The 27,720-nt window shown below is 38.7% G+C and overlaps 1 protein-coding gene across 3 annotated transcripts in view; it reads left to right on the forward strand.

Moving 5' to 3' along the window:
* Positions 1-27,720, forward strand: part of Pcdh15 (protocadherin related 15) — a 933,441-nt gene that overhangs the window by 666,311 nt on the left and 239,410 nt on the right. For all 3 annotated transcript variants that reach the window (XM_085842876.1, XM_085842877.1, XM_085842878.1), the window contains 3 exons: positions 10,114-10,193; positions 16,931-17,024; positions 27,231-27,359. In XM_085842876.1, coding sequence (XP_085699002.1) covers positions 10,114-10,193; positions 16,931-17,024; positions 27,231-27,359 — 303 coding nt within the window. The remainder of the gene's footprint in view (positions 1-10,113; positions 10,194-16,930; positions 17,025-27,230; positions 27,360-27,720) is intronic.

Raw genomic sequence — 27,720 nt, forward strand, 5'->3', positions numbered from 1 at the left:
CATATTGTTGCTCCTCCTGTGGGGCTGCAAAACCCTTCAGCTTCTTAGGTCCTTTCTCTATCTCCTTCATTGGGGACCCTGTGCTCAGTCCGATGAATGGCTGTGAGTGTCCACTTCTGTATGACAGGTTTTAACCTGTGAAAAGCTGTTGCTCCAACTCCGCATTAGGGCCATGATTCATAAGACCAAGGTATTGTGATAACTCTAGCTTTGTTCTTTGAAGACTTCTCTGGTTTTTTGAAGCCCATTAGGCTCCCATATGAATTTAAAATGGTCTTTTCTATTTCTGTGAATAATACCATAAATATTTTAATGGAAAATAGAATTGAATATGTAAATCACCCTCTATAATAAGAATACATTAGATAAAACATTTTTCTTAAAATAGCAAAATAGAGATAGTGTGTGTGTGTGTGTGTGTGTGTGTGTGTGTGTGTGTGTCTAACTTATCTGTATCTTGTATTCTTTATTATAGAGGGAGCATCTGCATCCTTGGTTAAGTTTATTCCTAAGAATTACTATAACCACTATAAATGGGACACTCCCTCTCCAATGTCAATGTTGGGTTGTGCAAAGTCTCCTGAAACTTTTATCAATTTGTGTAGCAGTGAATTAGTTAACTCACTTTGGATCCTTTAGCAGGGTGAGTGCACACTCCACCCACCCATGAGCTCTCTGGATTCACAAATGAAAGACACACACACACACACACACACACATATTTTTTTATATGCCTTGACTAGCTCAATGGCTGGGCACTTATAAACTTCTCCGTGGCTAGTGCATACTCCCCTTCAGTATTTCTGGATAAATCTGTTTTATCTTTCCTGTCCTGTTACCTTCTGGGCAGCCCCTGCCCTCCCTTTCCACCTACATTGCTGGATGAGATTTTTTTTCTCCTGCAGTTCTTAAATCTGATCCCTCTCCCTCTGAATCATGGAGATTCTCTCTCCTCTCCTCTCCTCTCCTCTCCTCTCCTCTCCTCTCCTCTCCTCTCCTCTCCTCTCCTCTCCTCTCCTCTCCTCTCCTCTCCTCTCCTCTCCTCTCCTCTCCTCTCCTCTCCTCTCTTCTCCTCCTCTCTCTCTCTCTCTCTCTCTCTCTCTCTCTCTCTCTCTCTCTCTCTCTCACTTAATTTTATCTGTAATTTATTTTTTACACTACATATTCCCTTCCCTGCCCCTCCCCATCCACCCTCTCACCCTCTGACTGTTCCACATCCCACACCTCCTCTCCACCTCACCCAATCTCTACGTGGATGCCTCTAACCGCCCTGCTCCCCACCCCTGGCCACCCCACCTGACCTCTAAACTTCCTGGGGCCTCCAGTCTCTTCAGGGTTAGGTGCTTCATCTCTGAACACATACTGGAGTCCTCTACTGTATGTGTGTTGGGGGCCTCATATCAGCTGGTGTTTACTGTCTGTTTGGTGGTCCAGTGTTTGAGAGATCTCAGGGGTCCAGATTAATTAAGACTGCTGGTCTTCCTACAGGATCATCCTTCTCCTCAGCTTCTTTCAGCCTTCCCTAATTCAACAACAGAGGTCAGCAGCTTCCGTCCATTGGTTAGGTACACATAACTGCATCTGACTCTTTCAGCTGCCTGTAGGGTCTTTCAGAGGGCAATCATGATAGATCCCTTTTTGTGAGCACTCCATAGCCTAATTAATAGTGTCAGTCCTTGGGACTACCCCTTGAGCTGGATCCCACTTTAGGCCTGTCACTAGAACTTCTTTTCCTCAGGTTCCTCTCCATTTCCATCCTTGTAATTCTTTCAGACAGAAACAATTATGGATCAGAGATGTGACTGTGGGATGGCAACCCCATCCCTCACTTGATGTCCTGTCTTCCTGCTGGAGGTGGACTCTATAAGTCCCCTCTTCCCACTGTTAGGCATTTCATCTAAGCGCCCAACCTGTGAGTCCTGGGAGTTGCTCACCTCCCAGGTCACTGGTGCATTCTGGGGGGGGGGTGTCCCCCAACCTCCTATTCCCTGAGGTTGCCTGTTTGCATTCTTTCTGCTGGCCCTCAGGACTTCAGTTCTTTTCCCTAAACCAATACCAGATCAGGTTCTCCTCTGCCCCCCACTGTGCCCCACCCTGTCCACTTGTCCAGTTTCCCTCCCAAGTTCCTCCCTCCCCACTTGTGGTTGCTTTCTTCTCTCTCCCAAGTGTTACTGAGGCATCCTCACTTGGGCACTTCAGCTTTTTGAGCCTTTTGAATTCTGTGGACTGTATCTTGTGTATTCTGTATGCAGTTCTCTTTTCCTTTCTTTCTTTCCTTCTTCCTTTCTTCCTTCCTTCCTTTCTTTCTTCCTTCCTTTCTTCCTTTCTTCCTTTCTTCATTTCTTCCTTTCTTCCTTCCTTCCTTTCTTTCTTTCTTTCTTTCTCTCTCTTTCTTTCTTCCTTTCTTTCTTTCTTCATTTCTTCCTTTCTTTCTTCCTGTCTTCCTGTCTTCCTGTCTTTCTTTCTTTCTTTCTTTCTTTCTTTCTTTCTTTCTTTCTTTCTTTCTTTCTTTCTTTCTTTCTTTCTTTCTTTCTTTCTCTCCTTCTTTGTTTGCTAATATCCACTTATCAGTGAGTACATACCATGCATGTCCTTTTGGGTCTGAGTTACCTCACTCAGAATGATATTTTCTAGTTCCATCCATTTGCCTGCAAAACTCAGGATGTCCTCATTCTTAAGAGCTGAGTAGTATTCCATTGTGTAAATAAACCACATTTTCTGTATCCATTCTTTTGTGGTGGGACAACTAGGTTGTTTCCAGCTTCTAGATAATTTATCACAAATAAGGCTGCTATGAACATAGTGGAACAGGTGCCCCTGTGGCATGATGGGGTATCTTTTGGGTGTATGCTTAAGAGTGGTACGGCTAGCTCTTCAGGTAGATCCTTTTCCAATTTTCTGAGGAACCTCCAGCTTGATTTCCCTCACCAAATTTGTTAAACACAATAATCTTTTGGTAGGGCAGTTATTTTTTCTACATGTAAAATCATTTCATCTGCAAATGAGAATAATTTGACTTCCCAGTTTCCCATTTGTATGTCTTTCCATCTTTCCCATTGTAATCATGCTGGCTAAGACTATGGAACATTTTGATTAGAGTGGACATCTGTGTTCTTCCCAACTGTACAGAAAACATTTTCAGCTTTCATTCAGTGTAATTCTGGCCATGAATTTTTGATATACAGTGTGTATTGTATTCTAAGAGTGTTATATATATATATATATATATATATACATAATTTGACTAGAGTTTTATCATGAAAATGTTACATTTTATTAAATCATTTTCTTGCATCTATTGACATGAACATGCCATTTTTTTATCAAATTGCTAAAATGTGTAACATTTATTGATTTGTGTGTTATTAATCCAAACCAAGCCCTGAGATAAAACCCACTGGATCATGATAAATTGTCTTTTTCATGTGCTCACAGAATTTATTTATGGGTATCTTTTGATAAGTATTGGTTCTGTTCCCATCAAGTTTCTGTGCCTTAATTTGTGTGTGTCTGTGTGTGTGTCTGTCTGTCTGTGTCTGAGTGTGTCTGTGTGTGTGTGTGTGTTTGTCTGTCTGTGTCTCTTGTGTGTGTGTCTGTCTGTGTGTCCGTCTGTCTGTGTCTGTGTGTGTGTGTGTATCTGTGTGTTTATGGTTGTCTGGTGTTGTCATGAGAATAAAGTCAACTTCAGAATGAGTATTAAAAAATCCCTCCTTTTTGTTTTGTTTTGTTTTTATAAAATATTTTTTTAAAATAGTAGGTTTTTTTGTTGACTTTTAAGTTGGGCAAAAGTCAAATTTGAACACATCTGGATTCTGATCATTTCTTTGGTGAGAAAATTCTTGTTTCTGATACAACCTTGTTTGCTACTGTTGAACTGTTCCTGTTGTCCATGTCTTCCCTCCATTTGTGTTGGTCATATGCACATCACAGTGCATTATATGTAGAGTTTTCAGGCAGTTGTTCTTTATCGTTCCTAGTGATGCTTTGTATTTCTGTGTATCAGTGGCATTCGTGTATTTGGACATTTGCTGACTTTCATTATTCATTTCTCATTTTATTCCACCGTGGCCAGAGATAATGTCTGATATAAATTCCATGTTTTTAAATTGATATTTAATTTGTAGATGAAAATGTGGTCAGTCCTAGAGAGCTGTCTATGTACTCCTGAAGAGAAGTATGTCCACCAACTGTCATGTGAAGTGATGTGGTCTGTCTGTGACTCTAAGGTCAAATGTTTCGTGCTGCCAATTTCAGTCTGAGTGTCCTGTGATTAAAGTGACAATATAAAGGTATAAGCTATCCTTTCACCAACGACCATTCCTCTCCCAGACCTAATAACGTTGACTTTGTAAAGTTGGGGCCTTGAGGTTCATATTCCATACAGTTGTTAGAAGTTCTTGACAAATTAATTCATTGATGACATAAACAGACAGACAGACAGACAGACAGAAGATAGGCAGACAGATAAATGGGTAGATTCATTGATCAATATATACTGATTCATTGATTAATATATATGAATTACATGTAATCAGTTTTATATATAATATAATTTTCTGTATATTTTTACAGTGTTAGTCCCTGGGTCTATTTAATCTTCTATACAAATGGCAATTTCTCTTTATATCCTCTTTGGGACAGTATTCTTTTAAATTTCTTCATTTTTTAGATCCAGTGTGTCCTTAGTACTGGGTTTCTTGTAGGTTGCTTACCTCTAAATCTTATGTGAGCTTTGTTTTGATTGAATTACTTAAAGTTACCCATTCGGTCTGTATCTTTTAATTGGAGAATGTAATGGTTTTAGAATTTAGTGTTATTACTGACATGCGAAAACTGACTCTGGCATTTTGCTCAGTTTTATCTGGTTGCTTAGATGACTTTGTTTTCTTCCTGTCTTTTCTTTTTTGTAATTGTAGTTTTGATTGTTTTTTTTTTATATTGATAAAACTTTATCCTTTTCTTAATTTCTATATTTGTTTTGTTGTTGTTGTTGTTTCTTGTTTCCTGCTTTTTAGGGAAGGATTGATTTCATGGTATTCCATGTTTTTATAGTGTTCTCTCTCTGTCTCTTGTTCTCTTTCTCTCTGTGTCTGTCTGTCTCTCCTTCCCACCCTCCGTCCTTCCTTCCCTTCCTCTAACTTCTACATATTGGAATTATTTGTGTGATTGTCCTGGCACACCTGACACTAATAATAAATCCCCTTGCTGTTTATGTTGGAAACAATTTTTGCTCATTTCTGGATTAAAATTTTGAATGTGTCAATCATTTCTGCCCTAACCTGTAATATTTTATCTGATAAATCTGCCCTTACCCTAATTTAGTTCTTTATACAATATCATGCATTTTATTTTATTCTTTTATCTAGGATATTGACTATATTATATTTAAGAGAGGACATATTATCGTCAAATATATTTCGGGTCCTTCAGTTTCTACATATATATATCTCAGGAATCAGGAAAATTCAGGTTTTCATTTTACTCCTTTTCCCAGATCACTTTCCTTGTCTTGACCATGGGGAATTTGCATTATTTGAAAACTTATTCATATAATTGTGTCTCATTAGTCTCATTAGTTTTAGATGCTTTCTAGTTCTTTTCAGTTTTTAATGGTTTTTCAAGACAGAATTTCTCCATGTAGCCCTGGCTGTCCCAGAACTCATACTGTAAACTAGGTTAGCCTAGACCCCTCAGGGGCCCAGTCACCTCTGCCTCCTGAGTGCTGTGTTGTGACACCACTGTTTTTCATTTGTTTGTTTGTTTGTTTTTCATAATTTTCTAAAGCCATAATTTCCATCTGGGGGAACATTTAAGAAGTCCTGTCCTTAAGAAACTCTTTCTTCTGCTTGACTGAGTCTATAGGTAAGGGGCTTGCTGCTGTCATGCATTTGACTTTGTCAGTTCTTCAGTCCATAGTTAGTACCTCTTGAACACAATCTCTGTTTCCTTGTTGAGTTTCTCACTTAGACCATTCTGTATTTATAAATTTTTTACATGTCGTTGCATTTCACAGACTTTTCATATAATCCATTTTTAAATGCTCTTGGAGACATAGAATTAATTTTGTTTGTTTGTTTGTTTGTTCATTTCTTTGTTGGTAAAATGTCTTATATGCCCATTGGGCTACCACACGTCCTTGGTTTTTTGTTGGTTTGTTTGTTCGGTTGTTCGTTTGGTTGTTTGTTTGGTTGGTTTTTCTTTCATTCTTTTTTTTTTTTTAACTATTTGCTTTGATATCTGTTTATCTGTTAGAGCCTCCCACAAGGGTCCAAGTTAGTTGACTCTGTTGGTCCTCTTGTGATGTCCTTGACCCCTTTGCCCTCTCAATCCTTCCTCCCACTCTTCCTTCCACAGGGCTCCCTGAACTCCAGGTCTCTGCATCTGCCTCCAGCCACTGCTGGAAGAAGCCTCTCAGAGGGCAGTTAGGCTCAGGCTCCTGTCTGCAAGCATAGCAGAGTTTTATTAATAGTGTCAGTCTGTGTGAGGAAGGTATACCTCACCAGATGGCATTTGATGGCTGTGTTCCTCTATACCTTGACAGAACACTGTTTAAGGATTTGCCTCTTTTTCTGAAGTTGTTTCTGGGTTCCAAGAATATTCCTTATGTGAATATTTTTTGAGAAATTTTTTGTGCCCCTAAAATGTGTACACGTATGCATAAAATAACAATTGATAAAAGGATGCCAGGAATTTGAAAGAGAACAAGGAGGACTATATGGGAGGGAACAGAAGAAGGAAAGGGAAGGGAGAAATTGTGTAATTATATTGCAATCTCAAAACTAAAAGGAAAAGAAACTGGGGATTTTACAGCTGATAAATTGAGTCATCTTGTTGAAATGACTACAAAAGAATTGTTTTTCAAAGGGACTGTTTGTCCTTCAAGCAATAATTAAAGAAAAACTTAGCTCTATTAGAGCCATTAAATTGAATACATATCAGCAAATGGATTGCTAAATGTCATCCCTTGCTATCTGTTCAAAGTCAACATCATTCAGTCATTTAGCCTGAGGTCAGCGGACAAGCAAACATCAGGCAGTGTCTTCTGTGTGCCAAGCTTGCAAGCTCTTGGATCTTCCCATCACCCACTGGGAGTTCTGCCTCTCTCAGCTTCCACTCCAGCTAGTTTTGCTCTCCACAGATCTGCATTTCTCCTACCCCATATACAAGTGCTGGGGTGTCACGCACTAAGTAATGCTGTCCTGATAACTTTTTATCAAGGGAGACATTACCATCATCTCTAGATGTCCTTCCTGGGTTATTTCACAGGGATCTGAAAGCTCTGCATTGGAATTAACTAGTTTTGTTTGCCCTTTGCTCCCTGGTACCCTGTATGCAGAGTGAGCAGAGGCTTATCTGTACTGTTCATGACTGAGCTTCCAGTGTTTGACATTGGTGGAATACTTCATAAATATAAGGCTAATTAAGGAGTAAACATGGTATTCATTATTTTTAAAACTTATGTATCATGCCTCAGAATAGATGATAGCCAGGGACCAACCTAACAGTTTATTCCAGAGCTCCCCCCCCCCTCCAGTAGATTCAAGGTCCAGTGAAGATACAGTGCATTTGTTATCTATTATTTATAATTATTATTGCACTTTTCAAAATCTTGCAAAGGGGGCCCATTTTTCCACTGGATTCATAAAAAGTAAATATATGAGAAACATTTGCAGTAAGGAGAAATATTTCTTACTTATTACATGAGAAACATACAATATGAATAAACTTTTCCTTTTTAAGAAAATAATAGGCACTAATTATCTCTAGACTTAAAAAGATGGAGCATTCAATTCAGTAGAACACAAAGTACTCTGGTGGAATAAAATTCCTGTGAGCCTGAGACAAAATTTGTAACTTCCTAACACAAAAGAATGATGTGAATAAAGACATACAATATTCACAGATCCCACTCTCACTGACATAGACTACAGTTACTCCTGCATATTAAAGGATTCACGGGCTGGCCTGTGAGACAGCTCAGTGGGTATTTTTACACACACACACACACACACATATATAGTACACATAAATTTATATTAAATTATATTTATTATACATAATTATATAAATAATTGTATATTAACATATTATAACATATACATATATATTGAATCTTATATCTATCGTGTATATATGTGTGTGTGTGTGTGTGTGTGTGTGTGTGTGTGTGCGTGTGTGTATGATTCAATACCCTGAGATGGGAGTATAGCTCAGTGGTAGAGTGCTTAGCAGGAGGAGACCCCTGGGTTCTATTCCCAGTAATGCAAACAAAGGTTCATTACTGATCAAGTCTTAATGGTTTCCACAGAATCCCTGTTTCAGAATCTATATCCTTGCAATTTTGAAAACTTAAAGTGATAACTTGTTCTAGAAAAAGAAAAGGAACAGCAAACAACAGGGGAAAAAGCCCAGCTACAAACCAATGAACAAACAAAAAGGGTTTGGGAACAGGGACAACAGAGCAAGTAGCAAAAGTTTTACTGTCTACTCTTCAGTAATAGAAGGCACTCTCCAAGTTCTGTTACAGAAAACAAAAGGGAATAGTCATTGAGCAAAGTGACTTTTATGAGATTTGCTGTAGTTAATGTCATAAAATTTAGAATTTTATATTAAAATAGAATGTTTCCTAAGTGTTCCTTATACTTTTCTGTATGTTTCATTTTCTTTGTACAGATGTCCATATGGCATAGCATTTGCCTGAAGGAATAATGTCTGGGTCTTGAAGGGATAAACATTTTGTAAAGTTAGTTGAGAGCTGATCATTGTGAGGGTGTAAGAGCAGAACCTGGGCTTGTTGCTAAAATGCTATTTACCACTATACCAGAAATAAAGTCAAGGAATGAACATGGCATGGTCAACCAGATACAACAAGCACTTCTAATACAGCCAGTGGGACTTACCAATGGGTTAGACTGGGAATGAGGCTAAGTGACTGAGGTGGAAGTGTGTGACATGCATCAGCCTGAGAAGGCAGAAGGATGCAGGATGTAGGGATGGAAGATGGACAGAGAGATGAGTCAGAGAATAAAGACATTGTTCCCCCCGAGATGTGAGGCAAGGAAAGTAATGGGTTCGTTTTATTACTGTTACATTTATTCATTTGTATATATAGTGGGTAGTATGATTATCCACATTCTATAGTATACATAGAATGCTCAGTGGACACATCCTATAGTACACATAGAATTGACTACTGCTAGAGTCAGTTATCTTCTTGCACTATATAGTTCCTTGGGAGTTTAGGCTCTCTGGCAGGCACCTTGGCACACTGAACCATCTTGCCGGCCCAGCAACAGACTCTTGTTAGTTTCATAAATGATGCAGATGCAGAATATGAATCACAGAAGGGAACTGGCTATGCATGAGGCAGATTAGATAGAATCTTGTAATGAAGGCTATGGGTGTTTATCACAATGTCCCTGGAGTCTGGGAACATGTTGTCCTGTAGTTGTTTCTAGGCAATGCTGTCCTGTGGCAGTTTAAATGGATGTTGCACATTCTGGCCATATAACATGTTAGATAGGTTGACGGCCAGAAGAAATAGCTTATGTGTCCACAGGGTCATGGATTACCTACCGAACCATGACTGTCTGGTGTACTCATTATATTACCAAAAGTCCAGTGAGAACCACTTTCCTGTGTCCTCCAACTCTAAGGCACAGTCTGGTAACCTGCCAGGGCACAGCCTGGCATCTGACCAGTCACAGACAGTAGCTTAGGGACAGGCTGTGTCTGACAGACAGATACAGTTTGTCTCAACCTGAGGACATTCTTCTCTCCATAGAATAAGATAAGAGAAGTCCTTTGACATCCTACACAAGTTAGATAGGTAACATTTAATGTATTTCTTTACATTTCAGACATAGATGCCTAAAAATGGAATAGTTGAGTTTATTGACTTATATAAATTGAATTTTATCATTATTATACCCCCAACATACACAAAATGTCTTTTTACCATCGAAAAGTACAGGTACATGCCAGAAAATGCCAGATACAATATAAAATATTTTATTCAATCTCTTGACATTAGGCCATACTTTATTCTTTAACACTAATAGTTTGAACCTTCTACAACTAGTTTATAATTGAATTATGTTTTCTTCTCTGAAGGCAACTGATCGAGAGGGAGACCCAATCACATATGCCATCGAGAATGGAGACCCTCAGAGAGTTTTTAATCTTTCAGAAACGTAAGTTACAAGGGAATGATTTATACTTGATCACACCCCTCCCTCCTCCCCCCGCCGCCCCTGTTAATGTCAAACAACATGCTGTTAGCATGAGGATAGACTTTCAGCTGTTTGTAGTTTTATTTTACATTTTTTTCTATGAATGTTAATGAGCACTGGGGGGTAATTCTAAACTCAAAACCTTTCCCTGGAGACTATTTGTTTATCTTAAACAATTGCAGAAAGTAAAATCCACTGAGGTGGAAAAATTTCACTCGCAGGCAAATCCTGGGACTAATTAGATGCCTGTAAAGTTGTCAGCTGCTCATAGAGACTAGGGCATTTCTTTAAAGAGGACAGCCCTAACTCGTTTATTTGAAGGGAGGCTTGGCAACCAGGTTTGTTACATCAGGTCTAAGACGCAATAAAATCAAAACAGCATTTTGGCCTTTCCATTCTCAATGTATCAGAGATACTCAAGTCACTGGAGAAGCCATTGGAGGAAATGGTTAATGTACAGACAGCACTTGCTTCTACTGGGCACCTTGATGACAGTGGGGTTGGGGGACTTTCTCAAAAGCAGAACCGAGGTTCTGCATCTGTTGCCAGTGACAGCTCTCACTGAATGAAAGGAGTGGTAACTTAGTTACAATAGGATAGCCACTGCTTCTGTCTCTACAACATGTGGTTCTTAATCAAGTGGGCCATATGTGGGTCTATTAATCTTACAACAAAACACCTTGACATTGAGTAGAACTTTATGAGAAAAAGTCAAGCCATTTCAGAAAGCCATAGGTAGACAGTTAACAGTTTCTCCACTTCTCTGGATTTGAAAGATGGATACATAATTTCTACTTAACAATAGAAAGTCTTAACTATTTGAAATTTCCTCCACAGATAGATTAAAATCATAAATTGGACACAGTTTGTAATTTCCATTAAAAATAAAACTATGCAAAAGCTGTTTATTGAAACTATAGTAGGGCTAGGGTAAGAATCCACACCCAGACTGGGATAGAGTTACAAATCCAGAAACACCCTAGCACTTAAGAAAGAGGTCTAGATCCTATCAAGAGAGTTATTCTCTCAGCTAGTGAGTTTTGGACACAGTGAGAAAGAATGAAGCCCAGTCTTCACACCATTCTTTAAAATTAATTGAAAATGGTTTGCAGGTCAAAATGCAAGAAGTTAAATTTCAGAACTCTTAGAAGGAAAAATTTACCATATAAATCAGGCAATGTGATATCTACATATATAGCACAAAATTCCCAAAGGGAGTATACTGAAATTCATCCATAAATTTAAAAAGTATCTCTCTAGAGGCACTATCCATCAAAATGAAAGGCCACCCACACAATTAAATAAAATACTTTAAGTAATGTATATGATAATAATCATATATCAAAAATGCAGACAAACTCAAAAAGAAAAAGAGAGAAAGAACCTGATTAAAAATAAACAAATGTTTGAAGAGATACTCTTCTCCCCCTTTAATCCCTCATTTCCCACCTCTGTGTGTGTGTGTGTGTGTGTGAAACAATTGAAACAATTGAAATAGAATTGAAACAATTCTATTTCAATTTCTTTGACATACACAGAATAGGCATATGCATGCATGCAAGCACACACACACACATAGACACACAAAGACATGCACACACACATAGATACATACACAGACACAGATATACACACAGACACACACACATGCACCCACACACAGAGACACACCGACACTCGCACACACACACATAGGCACATACAGACACACACATAGGCACACATACACACATGCATGTGTGCACACACAAATCCTCATGGGGGAAATCAGGAAATGATGAGAGTAAACAGGATCCACTTAGCATAGCTCCTTCCATCTCTCTACTTAGCAGATATATCTGTTCCCCCTTTGCTTTGTATGTCTTCACAACATTACACTATACACAAACAACAATGTGTTTACTCTTTCGTTAATGGGTATTTGAGTTAAATTTATGTCCTTTTGGTTATCAACACCATAGTAAATATAGAAGTGTATCCAAGTACATGAGTTGGTGCTTGTTTGCTTTGACTGCACACATAGAAGTATAATTGCTGGAGTATATTGTAATTCAACTTCTTAACTATTTGAGAAATTGCTAAATGCTTCCATCAGGGTCTGAATCATTTCATATTCTCAGCACCAAATTACAAGTTTCTGAACCATTTTGCATTCTCACTCACATTGTTGAGAGATTCTAATCTCCCAATAATAATGCCACCAATGGCTTTTCTTCTTTGATTATAACTATCACTGGGTGTGAAGTGATAGTTCTGGCTTTTATTTGCATGCCCTGCATGAGTAAATAATGAAGCTGTACACCTCTATCACCCACTCTCTGGATACTTTTCTCAGGAAACTGTCTGCTTAGATCCTTTGTTACTTAAGTGGGCCCCCTCTTGGTTAGTTGTGTGTGTCTCTTAAAAGCCCCATGCTTGCAGGATATAGAATGTGAAAACATTTTCTTCTTCTTTATCAACTTCTCACTCCATTGATGGTGCTTTCTGATGTTAAAATTTTATACTTTTGACAAAGTCCAATATAATTACTGTTGCTTTGTGTATATCTGGTATCTTCTCCAACAAAGCCATTGCTGAATCTAACTCATAAATACTGTCCCTGATGTTGCTATAGGAGGCTCTTTTGATTTCATTTCCTACAATTATACAATTAATACACTTGGGTTAATTATTGCATACCTTCAAGTCATATGCTTCATATCTACTGTAGATAGAGTTCAATTTTCATACAATAGTTGGTTTAAAATCAATTTTTCTGTTGAGTGGTTTTGATGCCTTTGTTGAAACTTTATTGTAGACATAACAACTCACTCTGGAGATATTGGACATTCCAATCCTCTTTGTATAAACTATGTGCTGAGCTCTTCTCCTAGGATTGTGAGGCTCAGTTGTGCTTTGTGTCCAGTGTCAGGTGCTTTCTGACCTTTGATGGTTTTAAAGAGCACCTGGTGCTTTTCTTCCTTGTATGAGCTCTGAGTCCAAGCAAGTGAAGTGCTGAATAGCATCCCTTAGGGCAGCCAGCAAGCTTTACATAGGACAGCCACAGCCCACTGTGAAAAGTTATAGGTGTATCCATGAGTAGAGTCTGGATCATGACTTCCCTTTATGCTCTCAAGACCAACAGTACTCAACCCCTCCCATGCTGCTAATTAAAACCTTTTAATACAGCTCCTCACATTGTTGTGATCTCCAACCGTAAAAGTACCTCCTTTGCTACTTCCTAACTGTAATTTTGCTACTGTTAGGAATTGTAAGGTGAGGATCTGATATGCAGAATTATCAGGCATGCAACCCCTGCGAATGGGGCATTTGAAGCCCAAAGAGGTCACATCCACAAGTTAAGAACCGTTCTTTTTTAAGACCAATGTGACCCAGGGAGATTAGAAGAAAAAAGAAACAAACAGAGACAGACAGACAGAGAGAGAGAGAGAGAGAGAGAGAGAGAGAGAGAGAGAGAGAGAGAGAGAGAGAGAGGAAGAAAAGTACCATAACACTCTCCGATCATTGTTGACTTACCCTTTTCTCTTTTGCACCTTCATTTGGATTCTGTAAATACTTGAGTGTTTGTCATGGTTCCATCCAGCTTGGGCCTGACTCTGGCTGCTTTGAAGCATTGAGGTTCTGTGGGAGAGGTGCTGTCTTGGAATTGCCTCCTTCACCACACCAACTGCCTTCACTTCTGAGCAGTGTTTTCCGTTCTGGAAATCTTAATTAGCACTATTAATGGGGTTATCAGAATCAATGAACATGTACCAACCAAAGATTTTTTGGGTTTTTTCTGTTTTGTTTTGTTGTTGTGGGGTTTTTTGGGGGGAGGAGGGAGGTTGGGGTTTTGATTTTTTTTTAATTTATTTTTTATTAGGTATTTTCCTCGTTTACATTTTCAATGCTATCCCAAAAGTCTCCCATACCCACCCCCCCAATACCCTACCCACCCACTCCCCCTTTTTGGCCCTGGGGTTCCCCTGTACTGGGGCATATAAAGTTTGCAAGTCCAATGGGCCTCTCTTTGCAGTGATGGCTGACTAGGCTATCTTTTGATACATATGCAGCTAGAGACAAGAGCTCCAGGGTACTGGTTAGTTCATATTGTTGTTCCACCTATAGGGTTGCAGTTCCCTTTAGTTCCTTGGGTAATTTCTCTAGCTCCTCCATTGGGGGCCATGTGATCCATCCAATAGCTGACTGTGATCATCCACTTCTGTGTTTGCTAGGACTCCTGGTGTGAATGGTGTTTCCTGGCCTCGTAGCTTCCACAAGCAGCTGGTGGGAATGTTAACCCCAGCCAACTTTATTATGAGAGATAATATCTATAATTTTTATATATAATTAATGGCCATATTTTCCATGGACACTTCCTTTTGCTATGAATACTCAAAGACACTATCTACCCTGCATTCCTCTTGCCAACCATTCCCCCACCATCATCTGCCTCCATCATTTAGTCAGAAGCAGACAGGATTGCTTCATCTCTGTTGTGTCTTATAGAAAGGACAAAGAAGCCAAGAAAATGTTTGGTGGAGGCACAGTAAGGTGTGGGGAAAGGGGATCCTCTGTGGGCCCATGCTGAGGGCCTTTCCCCTGAGGTACCAGCCATATGACGGATATAATATAGAAATAGAGTTTATTTAGGGCATGGGGAGAGGTGTTAAGAGGTGTTAAGAGGGTAGTGGAGACAGAGAAATGGAGAGAGAGAGAGAGAGAGAGAGAGAGAGACCATGAGCACGTGCAGAGAGAGGAGGAGGGGGCAAAGGGGAGAGAGGTAACTGTGGGGCGGAGCCTAGAAGGAACATCAACATTCTCCATCATTATATGAATAAGAAAAAAATAGTTTACTTATATAAAAAACTGACCCACAACAGAAAGTCTTGTCACTTTCTAAGTTCACGCCCAAGGAGAGTTCCAGAGTATGAATGAAGGCGTATAACCACCGAAAGCAGAATGCGACCAGAAACAATTCATTTTTATCTATATTGAACATGGCCAGGCTGACAGACTTCCCATTTCTTATGCTGCTTCTAAGTACATTTGAAAAGCCAAAACTGCCTTGCGTTTCTCTTTGAGCGTTATGACAGGATGAGATTCCTAGAGGCACCTGCAGTGTACAGCGCTGACACAAACCTGAGCATTGTGAATGTGCTCCGGGGGTGGTTTCTAGTTATTTGGACTAAACGGTTTTCAGTCGGCATTCTGCAGTGCTGCCTCAAACTCTGAGAGCTTCCAAAGTCCGTATCATCAACAGAAATTAAACCAGATGAGTTACCACGTCCCCGCCTTCCATTTGTGCGTTTGACTCTGTGCTCACTGCCCCTTGTAAAGGATATCGTATAAATTCCAGTCGCAGAATCAAAACGCTTAAGTCAAAACAGAGCCTATTTATCAATCAAAAGCAGACTAAGTTTTTCTACTTGATTAATCTGTCAATGTTTTATTGCATTAAGGTAAATGCTCTTCAGAGTGGGTGCTTGGTGAAAATGTCATTTGCAACATCTACTGTAAAACACCAAAACACATGATGAGCATATTTAGAAGTCTAATTTGTTTAAAAAAATTATACTGGAGAGAACTATATAGAGGGGACATTTATTCTGGGTAGTAAGGGGTACAATTAAGTAATTCTAAAAATGAGAATTTATGCATGTATTGTTTGTAACTTATTATGCATACTTTGAGAATCACTCAATTTCAGAGAAATAAGAATATGACACAGTTTCTAACACATGTGTCACAAGCATGTGTTTAAAATTATTAAATGAGCAGATGAACACTATTTAAATCTATTGTAAAGAATCTAAACTATATAGTATGATTCCTTCTTACAAAACAGTTGTAAACTTAAATATACTTATGAAAATAAAAAGAAATACTAATAACTTGGCACATAGTCTACTGATTTAATATAATCTTTCAATTACCTGATTTTGCGTGAGTTCTATTAGTGAGAAGTGCAAAAGAAAATGAGCTTTATCACAGAACTTGTCAAAGGGAAGGGAAAGTCTTCTGCCTCCAGCATGAGCATTTTGTAATGAATGGGAAAACAATATGTGCTTTTTAGAAAGGACAACCCCTTGACTGAGAATTATGGTTTTGTTTGGAAACAAAGGAGCGTTTACTTTGAAATGGTGACATAAGCGGCAGGCATCTTTCTCCCAGGAATGAATTAGGCGTTGCGATTTCATCTTTTGCTTGATTTTCCCACTAGAATGTAGAGAATCATCGCTGTGACCCCATTCAGGTTTACAGTTTCCTATTACTGCTAAGAATCTCAACAGCTCTAAAGAGCTGCTGCTGCCAGTCTCAACATGAGTCCTAGAATCCCACTTCAGTACTCTGTTTATGATTATAGAGAGTGGATAAAAAAAAACAGTCAAAAATAGTTCTTCCCAATAGATCACCCTCTTTGGGTTTAGACATATATAAGAGAAAACGTGCAATTTCTATGTGTGGGGAGGAGTGGCAACCGATGGAAGAGGGGTGCAAGCTAAGGTAAGGAGAGAACAAGAGTGAAGGGATGAGTTGGAAGTGGGAAATGGGGATGGAAGGATAAAGATGGGGATGAAGATGAGGGAGGGGAACTGGGGAGAAGAGGAGAACTGATCTGCAGGGATCTTCACATCCAATGCAGAAAAAAAATAGCGTTTACTTAACACTGTTTTTTGTTTGTTTCTTTCTTTTGTTTTGTTTCTTTCTGCCTCTAGCACAGGGATTCTCAGCCTAGGGAAGGCTCTAGACCGCGAGAGCACAGACCGCTACATCCTCATCGTCACAGCCTCAGATGGCAGACCAGATGGAGTAAGTGTTACCACAGGGGCGGGGATGCCAAAGAGTTCCGCATCCATACATCTCTAAACCATGCATTAGAGCCCCAGTAGCCTTATTCACCCAGAACGAAATGCTCCTTTCTCAAAGGCCTTTCTTAACAGATGTACCCACAATCAGGACACTGCCCTGGTACCACAGCCTTCGATTTAAGGAACAGACCCCTGTGATTATACTCTTACTATTTGATTGTTGCAACTCACAGGGAACATGAAGTGAGATTTTTCTCTAGCGGGGTCAGTCAGAAGCAGCATCCTAGTGCATTCTGAGGAATTCTGGGCTGAACATCCTCCATTGAGGGCAACTCTTGCAGAGACAGTAGTGTGACTGGCTGTGTGGATAAATACATTTAAGGGCATAGGAAATTAGGTCAATTGAGGCCATAGGTTTGACCACTCTGGATCTAACAAAACCTGGATGATCCCTGTCTTAAGCTGCCCATGGCTTTAGAAATGTAAAGTCCATTTCCCACTCTCTCTAGACCTGATCCTCAGTTTTAAGAATAAATAAATTGATTTAATCATTTCAGAATTATTTTTATTTGCTTGCTTTGTTCCTTTCCTTTCTTTTAAACTTAGGAATTTGAACCTAAAGCCTGGCCTGAGCCTCTACCACAGATCACAACCACAATCGTCTGGAATTAAAACACATTTATCTATGTTCATTCAATTACTTTGATCACAGCTTCCATATCTGGATTTCAAAGTCTTGTGGTGTTTCTGATATTCGTGATAGTTTGTCCACTATTTTTTGTTTTGGTTTCTATTTTATTCTTCTGTGTGTATGTGTGTGTGTGTGCAGTTTTGTGTGTATCTGTGTACGTGAACATAAGTACACAGTGGAGGACAGAGGTTAACCCCAGGCCTTGGCTCAGGAGCCATCCGCCTTGTTTTCTGAGGCAAAGTCTCTCATTGGGAACTAAGATTTCAGATTAAGATGGGTGCCAGTGAGCCCTAAGGATCTGTCTGTCTCAGTACTCCTAGCACAGGGGTGCCAAATGAAAACATATAAGCTTATAACACTACGCCCAGCTTTTTATAGGGGTTTCTCGAGCTTGCAACACACAGAATTCACACACAAAGTCATCTCCACAGCCCCTGGTTTTGGCTCCTTTAGTTGACTGCTTATGTGTCAACTCAACAAATTTGCTAGAAACATTCTGAACCCATGAGATAAATACATGAAGGTCAGCCAGTTCAAATAGTCATTTTCCTAGTTTCCTTGAAACAACTTCTTTGCTCTATATGGCACTTAGGATGATAATAAGAGAATGTGTTCCTAACATTTACAGCCAGGGTATTACTGAGAAAAAAATCTGCCAAGATGAAAACATGTCAAATTAATATTTAATATAATAACCTTCATAAAAATAAAAATAGAGATAATTGGTCATATAAAGTCTCCCCTAAGAACAATTTGGACTTTTAAAAGAGTTTGATAAGTACTATGCAGGAAATAAAACATGCAGTTCAAAGAATAGGAGACAAACAGAAGACTGGGGGAAAACAGCATGAGACTGATTTTATGCACAGAACATGTCTGATTTATAGTGTGCCAGTGTTATATGAAGGTGCAAGAGTCAGAGTCTCTAGAAGAAACTTGGAACTTGACTAATGGTTAAAGATTACTGAGGCTCCTGACCAGCTAATAGCTGAGAGGTAGCGCTCAGGAAAAGAGGGAGGAGTTATTTAAATAACTATTTAAAAGGTATAATTAAAGTGAAGTGACATTCAGATATAGGACACTCAGATACTGGAAAAGGCAAAGGATAACCAGAGCCTTGGGGTAAGTCACATTGTCAGTTGGAAATTAACAACCTGACATATAAGGTCTAGCCTTAAAAATAAAACATCTTAGACAAGGGAAGAGATGGAGAACAGATAACATGTTCAGTGTCTAGACCAGGCACCATCTGCTAAGCGTGGCACTGCTCATTCATGCAAGCAGTCTCTATTACAGCTACTCAGCTACAATGGGCATTTTCTGTCATTCACATGTGTTTCCTGGTTCTGCTTTTCTGGTCACAGCAAGTCTAGGTTTTTATTTTCTCCTTTAATCATTAAGACCTCATTCAACTTTAAAAACTTGCTGGTTTTGGATAAGCCCTCACTTTTTTTTTCCTTAAATCGTAACATTTTCAAAAGTTTGTATTGAAAATCTTGAACTGTTTGGATTTTTATCCAACATATCTGCTTTGAATAATATAATCATATATATATATATATATATATATATATATATATATATACATATATACATATATAAAATAGGTGGGGAGACACATGTGCACAGATCCTGAAGAGTCCAGGAAAGAGTACCAGATGGGCAGGTGCTAAAGTTACAAAGTTACAGGCAGTGGTGAGCTGTCCTATACAGGATGCTGGAGCTGAAGTCAGGGCCTTGACAAAAGCAACAAATGTTTTAAACTGCTGAGACTTCCCTCCAGAGCTTGGAAATACATTGTTTACAGGCACTGTACAGCCAGTATCTGAGAAAAATGATACAATATAACCTAATGTATTCTGTGATCTTAATAACACCTTTCTTATTTAAATTTTTTGGCTTAAATCTTTTGAGCAGCCATAATAAAAAAAAAACTTTTTAAAGTTAATAATCATGACATTTAAAATAAATAAATAATGAACATGAACCAAGTTTTAATTAAATAAAAAATGAGTTTGTCAATTAAATAAAAAATTAATTTGTATGAAGTAAATTGCCAGGACAAGGTCTGTTGGTTTTGTTGCTGTTGTTACTGTTTGTTTTGTTTTATTTTTTGTTTTTCTGGTTTTTTTTTATGAAAATTTACTGTCTCCTTGAATAGTGGTAAAATAGAGACTACTCGCACTGTATTTCTCACTAATTTTGGAGAGGATGGTTTTGAAGTTTAATTTGACTTTCTTCTAATTTTCCTTCTCTATCTTTATTTGGAGTAATTAAAGACCTTAGGCAGCTACCTATAGTTTGTTATTATAAATATGTAGATTTCATTAACCATCACAGGCATAAGTCATTTTCACATATTATTAGTTACATTCATTTAGAATTATTTATGAGCTTGGCAAAGCGTAGCTAGAATAAGTTTTGATGGAAACTCTTATGTGTGTTGGTATTTATGCAGTTACTTTATGGTGTGTGCTTGCAGTAACAGCTTGTAGGTCCTCAGACCCTTGCTTCTATTTTTCTTTGAAGGGATTTACAATTACTCTGTTCTTTTACGAAATGTGTATGCAACATTTCTTAATTCTGAACTAAGCCTGGTCCAACAAAGCCAAACTAAACCAAAATCTGATTTGAAAATCTAGGCAAACACTATTATAGGTTCATGGATATACGTTGATTACCACAGAATTCTCTTCCTTTCTCTATGGCCATCCTTCACATGCATAGAATGTACCTGCCATACCTACAGTGACTTGAAGTGTCAGGGATGAGGTGAGAAGGGAGACCTTTTGCTCTTCCTCCTATCCTTCCAAATCTCTCCCATCATCCCCAGACAGACCTTTTCTCTGTCCCATCATTAACAATGACACTCTATTCCTTAGCTGTCTCCCTTGAAAAGTCTTCCAGCTCAGCCTCAGTAACAGGAAGAATATAATCCAGTGACCTGAATAAGACTCCTGTGGCTCTTGATACTGGAGCTTCAAGAGGTGGTGTGCACACTGCAGACACTGCACTTCCTTGTTTATTGGCATTTAAAAAAAAATCTAACTCTTAAATCATACATCCTAACTCTCGTAAATTTACTTATTTTATGAATATGTAGATGTTTTCAGACACACCAGAAGAGGGCATTGGATCCCATTACAGATGGTTGTGAGCCACCATGTGGTTGCTGGGAATTGAACTCAGATCCTCTAGAAGAGCAGTCAGTCCTCTAAACCTCTGAGCCAGCCCCCACATCCTAACTCTCAACCATTAAAATTTCATATTTGTAAAAATGGAATTTCCAAAATATGAATAAACCTTTTGTCTATTTAGATGCAAGGATAGTGTGTATAAGTAGTTTTTTTGTTTTGGTTTGGGTTTTGGGTTTTGTTGTTGTTGTTGTTGTTTTCTTTCCTGGTCATTATTGTGGTTCATGGTCTTTACAGCTGGGTAGAACTTCCCATTGCATCCTCTCCATTAGTAGCTTAAATAGCAACTTCTATGAGATCTAGTCCTCACAGAGGAGGCTTTCAGATCACTTTCTGGGCTGGAGATGAGAGCATGTGCCCACTCCTCCTTTTAGGTCTAGGACCCCATCTGATGGAGACCAGTGCAAACCCTGTGCAAGCTGCCAGTCCCTGTGAGTCCCTCCTCTTCCAAGGCCTGTGTTGAACATTTATGGTGTCTTCAGCAATGTGGTCCGACTTTTAAGTTTGGGGCCACAAAGGACAATGGCACTAGCCTATATTGCTTTGTACTCTTCTTGTTAGCTCACCAACAACAACTGGAATGGAAGTTTCTCATGTTTGCAACTAAGGGTTTTGTTAGATAATCTATGTCTCTAAAGAGAGGGCATTTTTCCTCAGTGTAGAATTCTGAGTACATTTAAATGATCTTATAAGTACTGTCTTTGTCTACATTTTTTTAAAACATTCTTATGTAAATTTCTGCCTTCCTCCCCTACTTATATAGTTACCTCTGAAACCCCCTCCCAGGTTAAAGTCTCCCCTGTTTTTCCTATTTCTCCCTTCATAAAGCCCGGGTCCTACTGTCCTCCTCTCTAGAAATCCTTCTCTGTGCCCTCACCCCAGTGATCCCTTTTTACTTTCATAGTATCTGCAGTTACTTCAGGCTACATACATACATATCAAGGTTTAGAACTGGGCACAACAAATAAAAAGACTTTTTTTTCTGGGTCTGTGTTAACTCAGTATAATATTTTCTAGCTCTATCTCCTAATCTTCAGTGTTCATGGTTTCATTTTTTCTTTACCACTGAGTATTATCTATAGTGTATAGGTACCTCATTCTTATTATCCATCCATCAACTGAAGGACATTTAAGTTGTTTCCATTTATGTCCTTGCCACTGTGACTAGGGCAGCAATGAACATTGCCAAATAAGTATCTGTGAAGTAGGGTGTTGAGTCCTTTGGGAATATGCCAATGAGTGGTATATCTGGGTCATATGATAGATTTATTTTTAACTTTTGGGGGATTTCCACAGTGGCTGCCCCCATTTGCAGTCCCGTCACCAGTGAATGGTGGCTCTCTGTCACTCACATCCTCACCAGCATGTGGTGGCAGTTGTTTTATACATCTCAGCCATTCTGATGGGAGTAAGATGAAGTCTCAAAGATATAATTAACATTTCCCTAATCGCTAAGGATGCTGAATAATTTTTGAACTATTTTTTAACCATTTTCATTTCTTCTTTTGAGAGGTCTCTATTCAGAGCCATAGCTCATTTTTTCTATTTTTAAAAGACATTATTTTTATGTGTATGAGTGTTTTATCTACACACATGTATGTGCACCACATACATTCATGATACCCAGAGAGGTCAGGATAGAGTCCTGGGTCCTTTGGGACTGGACCTACTGTTGTGAACCACCATGTAGGTGCTATGCTGGGCATCACACCTGGGTCCTCTGCAAGAGCAACAAGTACTCTAACCACTGAGCCGAATCTCTAGCTCTCCTTCCCCCATAGCCCATTTTAAATTGGGTGATGCATAATCCTGATTCTGTTTGTGAGTTCTTCGTAGATTCTGGATTAAATGTTCAGAATGTACTTTAAAATAATTTAATATTGTTTATGCCTAATTATGTATTATTTTAAAATATTTTACATGGTTTTCATTTTTCTTATTCAGAATAGATTTTTTTTACTCACATAATATACCCTAATTAAGGTTCCCCTTCTTATATAATTCCCAGTTTCTTCCCATATCCCCTCTCCTTTGGATCCCCCCCCCCATTAAGACTGAAGCATGGACTAACCAGTACCCCCCAGAGCTCGTGTCTCTAGCTGCATATGTAGCAGAAGATGGCCTAGTCAGCCATCACTGGGAAGAGAGGCCCCTTGGTATTGCAAACCTTATATTCCCCAGTACAGGGGAATGCCAGGGCCAAGAAGTGGCAGTGGGTGGGTATGGGAGCAGGGTGGAGGGAGGGTATAGGGAACTTTTTTGGGATAACATTTGAAATGTATATAAAGAAAATATCTAATAAAAAAAGAACTGATTCCTATTATTCTGGTAAATGAATACACGGTGTGTAAGAATCAGATTCTCATCAGTGCTCTCAGTAAGGGTCAGTCTGAGGCTGTAATTCTAAAATAATGACACAATTAAACTAAAGTTTAACCTGAAAGGAAAAAACGACTGCAGCACTGGATTTGTAGCCCTCCGGGACAGTCTTTGCCTGGTATTTACAGAGTAGTACCAGGTTCAATTCACAGGTCCATGTGTCTCTCCTCCAATTCTCTTATTACACGTTTATAAGTCATTTTTTCATTTAAACTTGCACAAATAGAAGTGCATCATCTTCTGTTTTACCAGTCAATACACTTAAATTTTGTATATCTTAATTTTTTTTTTACTCCCAGACTATTTTTTTAATGATTTAAGTAATTAATTTGATAGGATCAACAAAGTTCATAATATAACAGGCATCTGAGATAGTAAACATACAATCAGCATTTTTTTTAAATTGAGAAGTCCTTTGTGTGGATAATTGTTCATTGCTTCTTAGACCATGAACTCTTTGGAAAACCAAGGTCACTTCATCAGTATCTACCTAAAAGCCATCACAGTCAAAGAAAATTAGTGTATATAAACTACTGCTAAAGAAACACCTTTCCTGTATTAGTTTAGAATGGAATATATATTTTTAAGATTTGTTCTTTATTGAAAATAAAAAGCAAAGAGGTAATCAAAATGGGTATCAACCACAGGTGATCAACGATAGTATTTAGTACTAAAATACAAAAATTTCTAACTAATGTGATTGTAAGAGATAAAACATCTGAGAAAATAATGAGCAAATTTCTCAGAATAATTACCTCATTTATTAGGCTTGTTGATTTGATATCTGTTTAACAGTCATATTACAAATTCACCTATAGAACTGTGAGAAGCACCCTTTTATTATACCTTTATTAGCATGGACTATGTTCAATTTCTTAATAATTAACTTTTAAAACCTAGAATCTGTCCTTAATATGAAGCATGATCCATGTTGAATCATAGTGTGACTGCCTTCCTGACCAACCTGAAAGCCAAAACCACTATGCCCTGTAGCCAGGCAGTCTAGGGTTATGTTCCCATGGTCAGAAGAGAACAGCCAGTAAAATATAGCCAGAGTCAAGAGGAGTACTGATATCCAGGCAACTTTGACACAAGCATTGTCCCTCTCTTAAGAAATGTTTAAGCCAAAAATTACCCACCCATGTGGATTCCCATCAGCTCCTGTAAAATTCAGAATGGTGTCAGAAAGTATGCCCAAGATCCCACCAGTGTGCCTTCCACACAGTGATGACTCAGTTCCCCTGGGCATCAACCAGCTGTAGGTCTGTCTCTGACAGTGGATCCAAGATAGTCTTCAAGCCTACTGCTCCACGGAAAGAAGAACCAACAAAAAAGAAAAAAAGAAAGAAAGAAGAGAGAGAGAGAGAGAGAGAGAGAGAGAGAGAGAGAGAGAGAGAGAGAGAGAGAGAGAGAGAGAGAGAGAGAGAAAAGAAAAACTATATAGGGTGATAAAAAATAGATTGGTAGGAAATGCAGAGGTGGACATAGAGGTGTCCAGGGAGCTCGAAGGAAAGCCAGGGACACAAGCGCAACCACTCTGAAGTCTTAGCTTCAAGCTGTCAAATTTCATATCTGTTCACCCTCAGGCAAATTGGGAAATACTGCTGCTATAAAACACATTAAAAAAAAAAAAAGAACCTGGTTTCACCTCTAAGATAACTTGAAATAACATTTGTTAAAATATTTTTCTGTTACAAAAGCATTGTAGCTTTCTTGGGAAAGATTTGAAAAATATAGAAATGGTTACAAGGGAAAAATAAAACCCCTGCATTTCATCTAGTCAGAAGAATTTTAATTTCCTTACATAAACTCACAGTGTTTGTACACACATGTGTATTCGTTCATATGCATCTTTTAAATTAAACGACTTCACTGGGAATCTCTGCAGGGAAGAGTACAAATCCCACACCTGGACAGCTTGATGAGTGTCCACGCTGAGAAAGCATCTGTGAGAATAGCCCACTGCAGCAAACAAGTTCTTCATCTCTTGAAAGATCTAACCTTTCCATGACCTAGAACCTCCTCCAGCTCTCCAGCTCACCACGCCAGACTGACTCTAGTTAGTGTGTAGAATTCTCACCTATGTCAGTGAAACCATGTAATTCCATGTGATTGTGCCTGGTTTCTGTTACTCAACCTTACATTCCTGAATTATACCACAGGATCACTCATGGCAATTGGGTCCCATGTCCTCAGACTCTACGCCTGTCTATCTCATGCATGGACATTGGTTAGTTTCCAGATTTTGACAACTGGATGCTGTTGTGACCCTCTTGGTGTCTTTCAGTCAAAGTTTGATTGAACATTACACACATATAAATCATGTGCATTTAGCTCTAGGTTACGAAGGGGTGAGCCATCAGTGCACACAAATAAACAAGCCACCCACATCCAGCACCTCTCGGTGGTTTTAATGTGAGATGAACCTGTTATAGAATAGATACAGAGGTTTAAGATGACTTCATATGGAAGGGTGTTCTTGATTTTGTTTAGTAGAGGTAGCTTAAAGTAGAAGTCTTGGAGGCTGGGATTGAATCTGAGTTAAGGCAACATGGCTCCTGCAGTTCACCAAGGAATCACACTGTTTTCAACAGAAAGTATGGGCTTTTACCCACTTTGGCAGCCAGGAGGCACTACATTGTCTCTTTCCACTTCTTAATGGCCATACAACCTCTTCTGAGTCACTTAATTAAACTCATATTCTGTGTCTAGTCTAGTTTTACTGCAAATTACCTCCAGATTAGTAAAAACTCTGCTTTTTATATACATACCTTCTCTGGTGTTCCAGGCTCAAAGTATCCCTATTTTCTTAAACAAACCTTATACCAGACTCTCACAGGGTTTTCATCCTCTCTCTAGCTCTTATAGCTCATTGACCTGCGATTAAGCATCTTAATAGCCTAGAAATTTCATGTTTTACCTTGTACGTTAGGGTTCTGTCCTCCCATGTCTGTCTTTTGCTACCTGTAACCAATCCCACACTGAGACAGAGGGAGGCAGAGGCCAAAGTTGGATGGAGGCTCCAGTTCAATTCACACATAAAGACAAACTTATTGACCCTGAGGCCTCAACCTCCATAACAGTTTCTGGTTCGGTAGGCCAAGATTTCCCTGTAAGAAAGGATCATCCACAGAACTGAGCAATTTAGCTGACACCAATGTCACTGTCTGGGGACTCAATGAAACAATTTTACGACTGCTGATAATTTGTCGGGGCTCAAATTCTTGATTTAGATGTAAATATTAAGGCATACTAAGGTGATATGTTCTGACAGCATTAACTTCCATGAAAATAGTTATTTATATGTCAGGCTATTTGATAGTGCACATTTATGTCTTGATTCCATTTGGTAGTATATATGTTTCTGTCTAATTGTGAAATACACACAATTGATGAAAATTACAGAATAGTACAGTTTGCGGATAAAAGGGTATATGTGTGTATAAATAAATGCTCACCAGGTCTGGAGAGATGGCTCAGTGGTCAAGAACAACAACTTCTCTTCCAAAGGTCCTGAGTTCAAATTCCAGCAACCACATGGTAGCTCACAATTATCTGTAACGAGATCTGACACCCTGTTCTAGAGTGTCTGAAGACAGCTACAGCATATTTACACTAAATAAATAAATAAACCTTTTAAAAATTTAAAATAAATAAATGCTTACCACCCATAAAATGTGAATAAGCTAAACAGTAAAACCTAAAAGGTGAACCCCTAGGAGATACTTGGCATGCTCAGAAGTTGTGTGCCCTCTACTATATCATTGGCTCTCTCTATCTGTTTTGTTGGTTTGTTTGTTCTTAATGTTCTGTATCTTTTTCCTTTGGAAAGCTAAGGAACTAAGATGCCTCTCTGACAGAGAAAAACCAGTGTGAACACTTAACTCAGTCTCAAAGGACAGCAGCTCCTCTCATACTGAATCTTCTCTTCTCTTCCCTTAAGACCTCAACTGCCACTGTGAACATAGTGGTGACGGACGTCAATGACAACGCTCCCGTGTTCGATCCCTATCTGCCCAGGAACCTCTCTGTTGTGGAGGAAGAGGCCAATGCCTTTGTGGGTCAAGTCAGGGTAAGTGGAGTCATCATTTAGCTTATGTGTTTTTGTAGGAACCTAAGTTCTTACACTGTAATTTTGAAAAGATACACAGTTCAAGTAATCTATAAATGACTTGTAGAATACTCTTCATGACTCTTTGGTAGTCAGATCCTATATATTTATTAGATCCTATATATCCTATATATATTTATTTTTACTTGTTATATTTAATGACATTTGTATAATTTAAACATTCACTAACATTAGAGTTTTCCTTTCTGACTTAACCCATGTAACTTTATTTTCTGAAAAAAAAAAGAAAGAAAGAAAGAAAGAAAGAAAGAAAGAAAGAAAGAAAGAAAGAAAGAAAGAACTATATACAGAGAGTTGTATT

Source organism: Mus caroli, unplaced genomic scaffold (assembly GCF_978045245.1).
Source record: "Mus caroli unplaced genomic scaffold, Mus_caroli_1 scaffold_9, whole genome shotgun sequence".
Taxonomy (NCBI): Eukaryota; Metazoa; Chordata; class Mammalia; order Rodentia; family Muridae; genus Mus; species Mus caroli.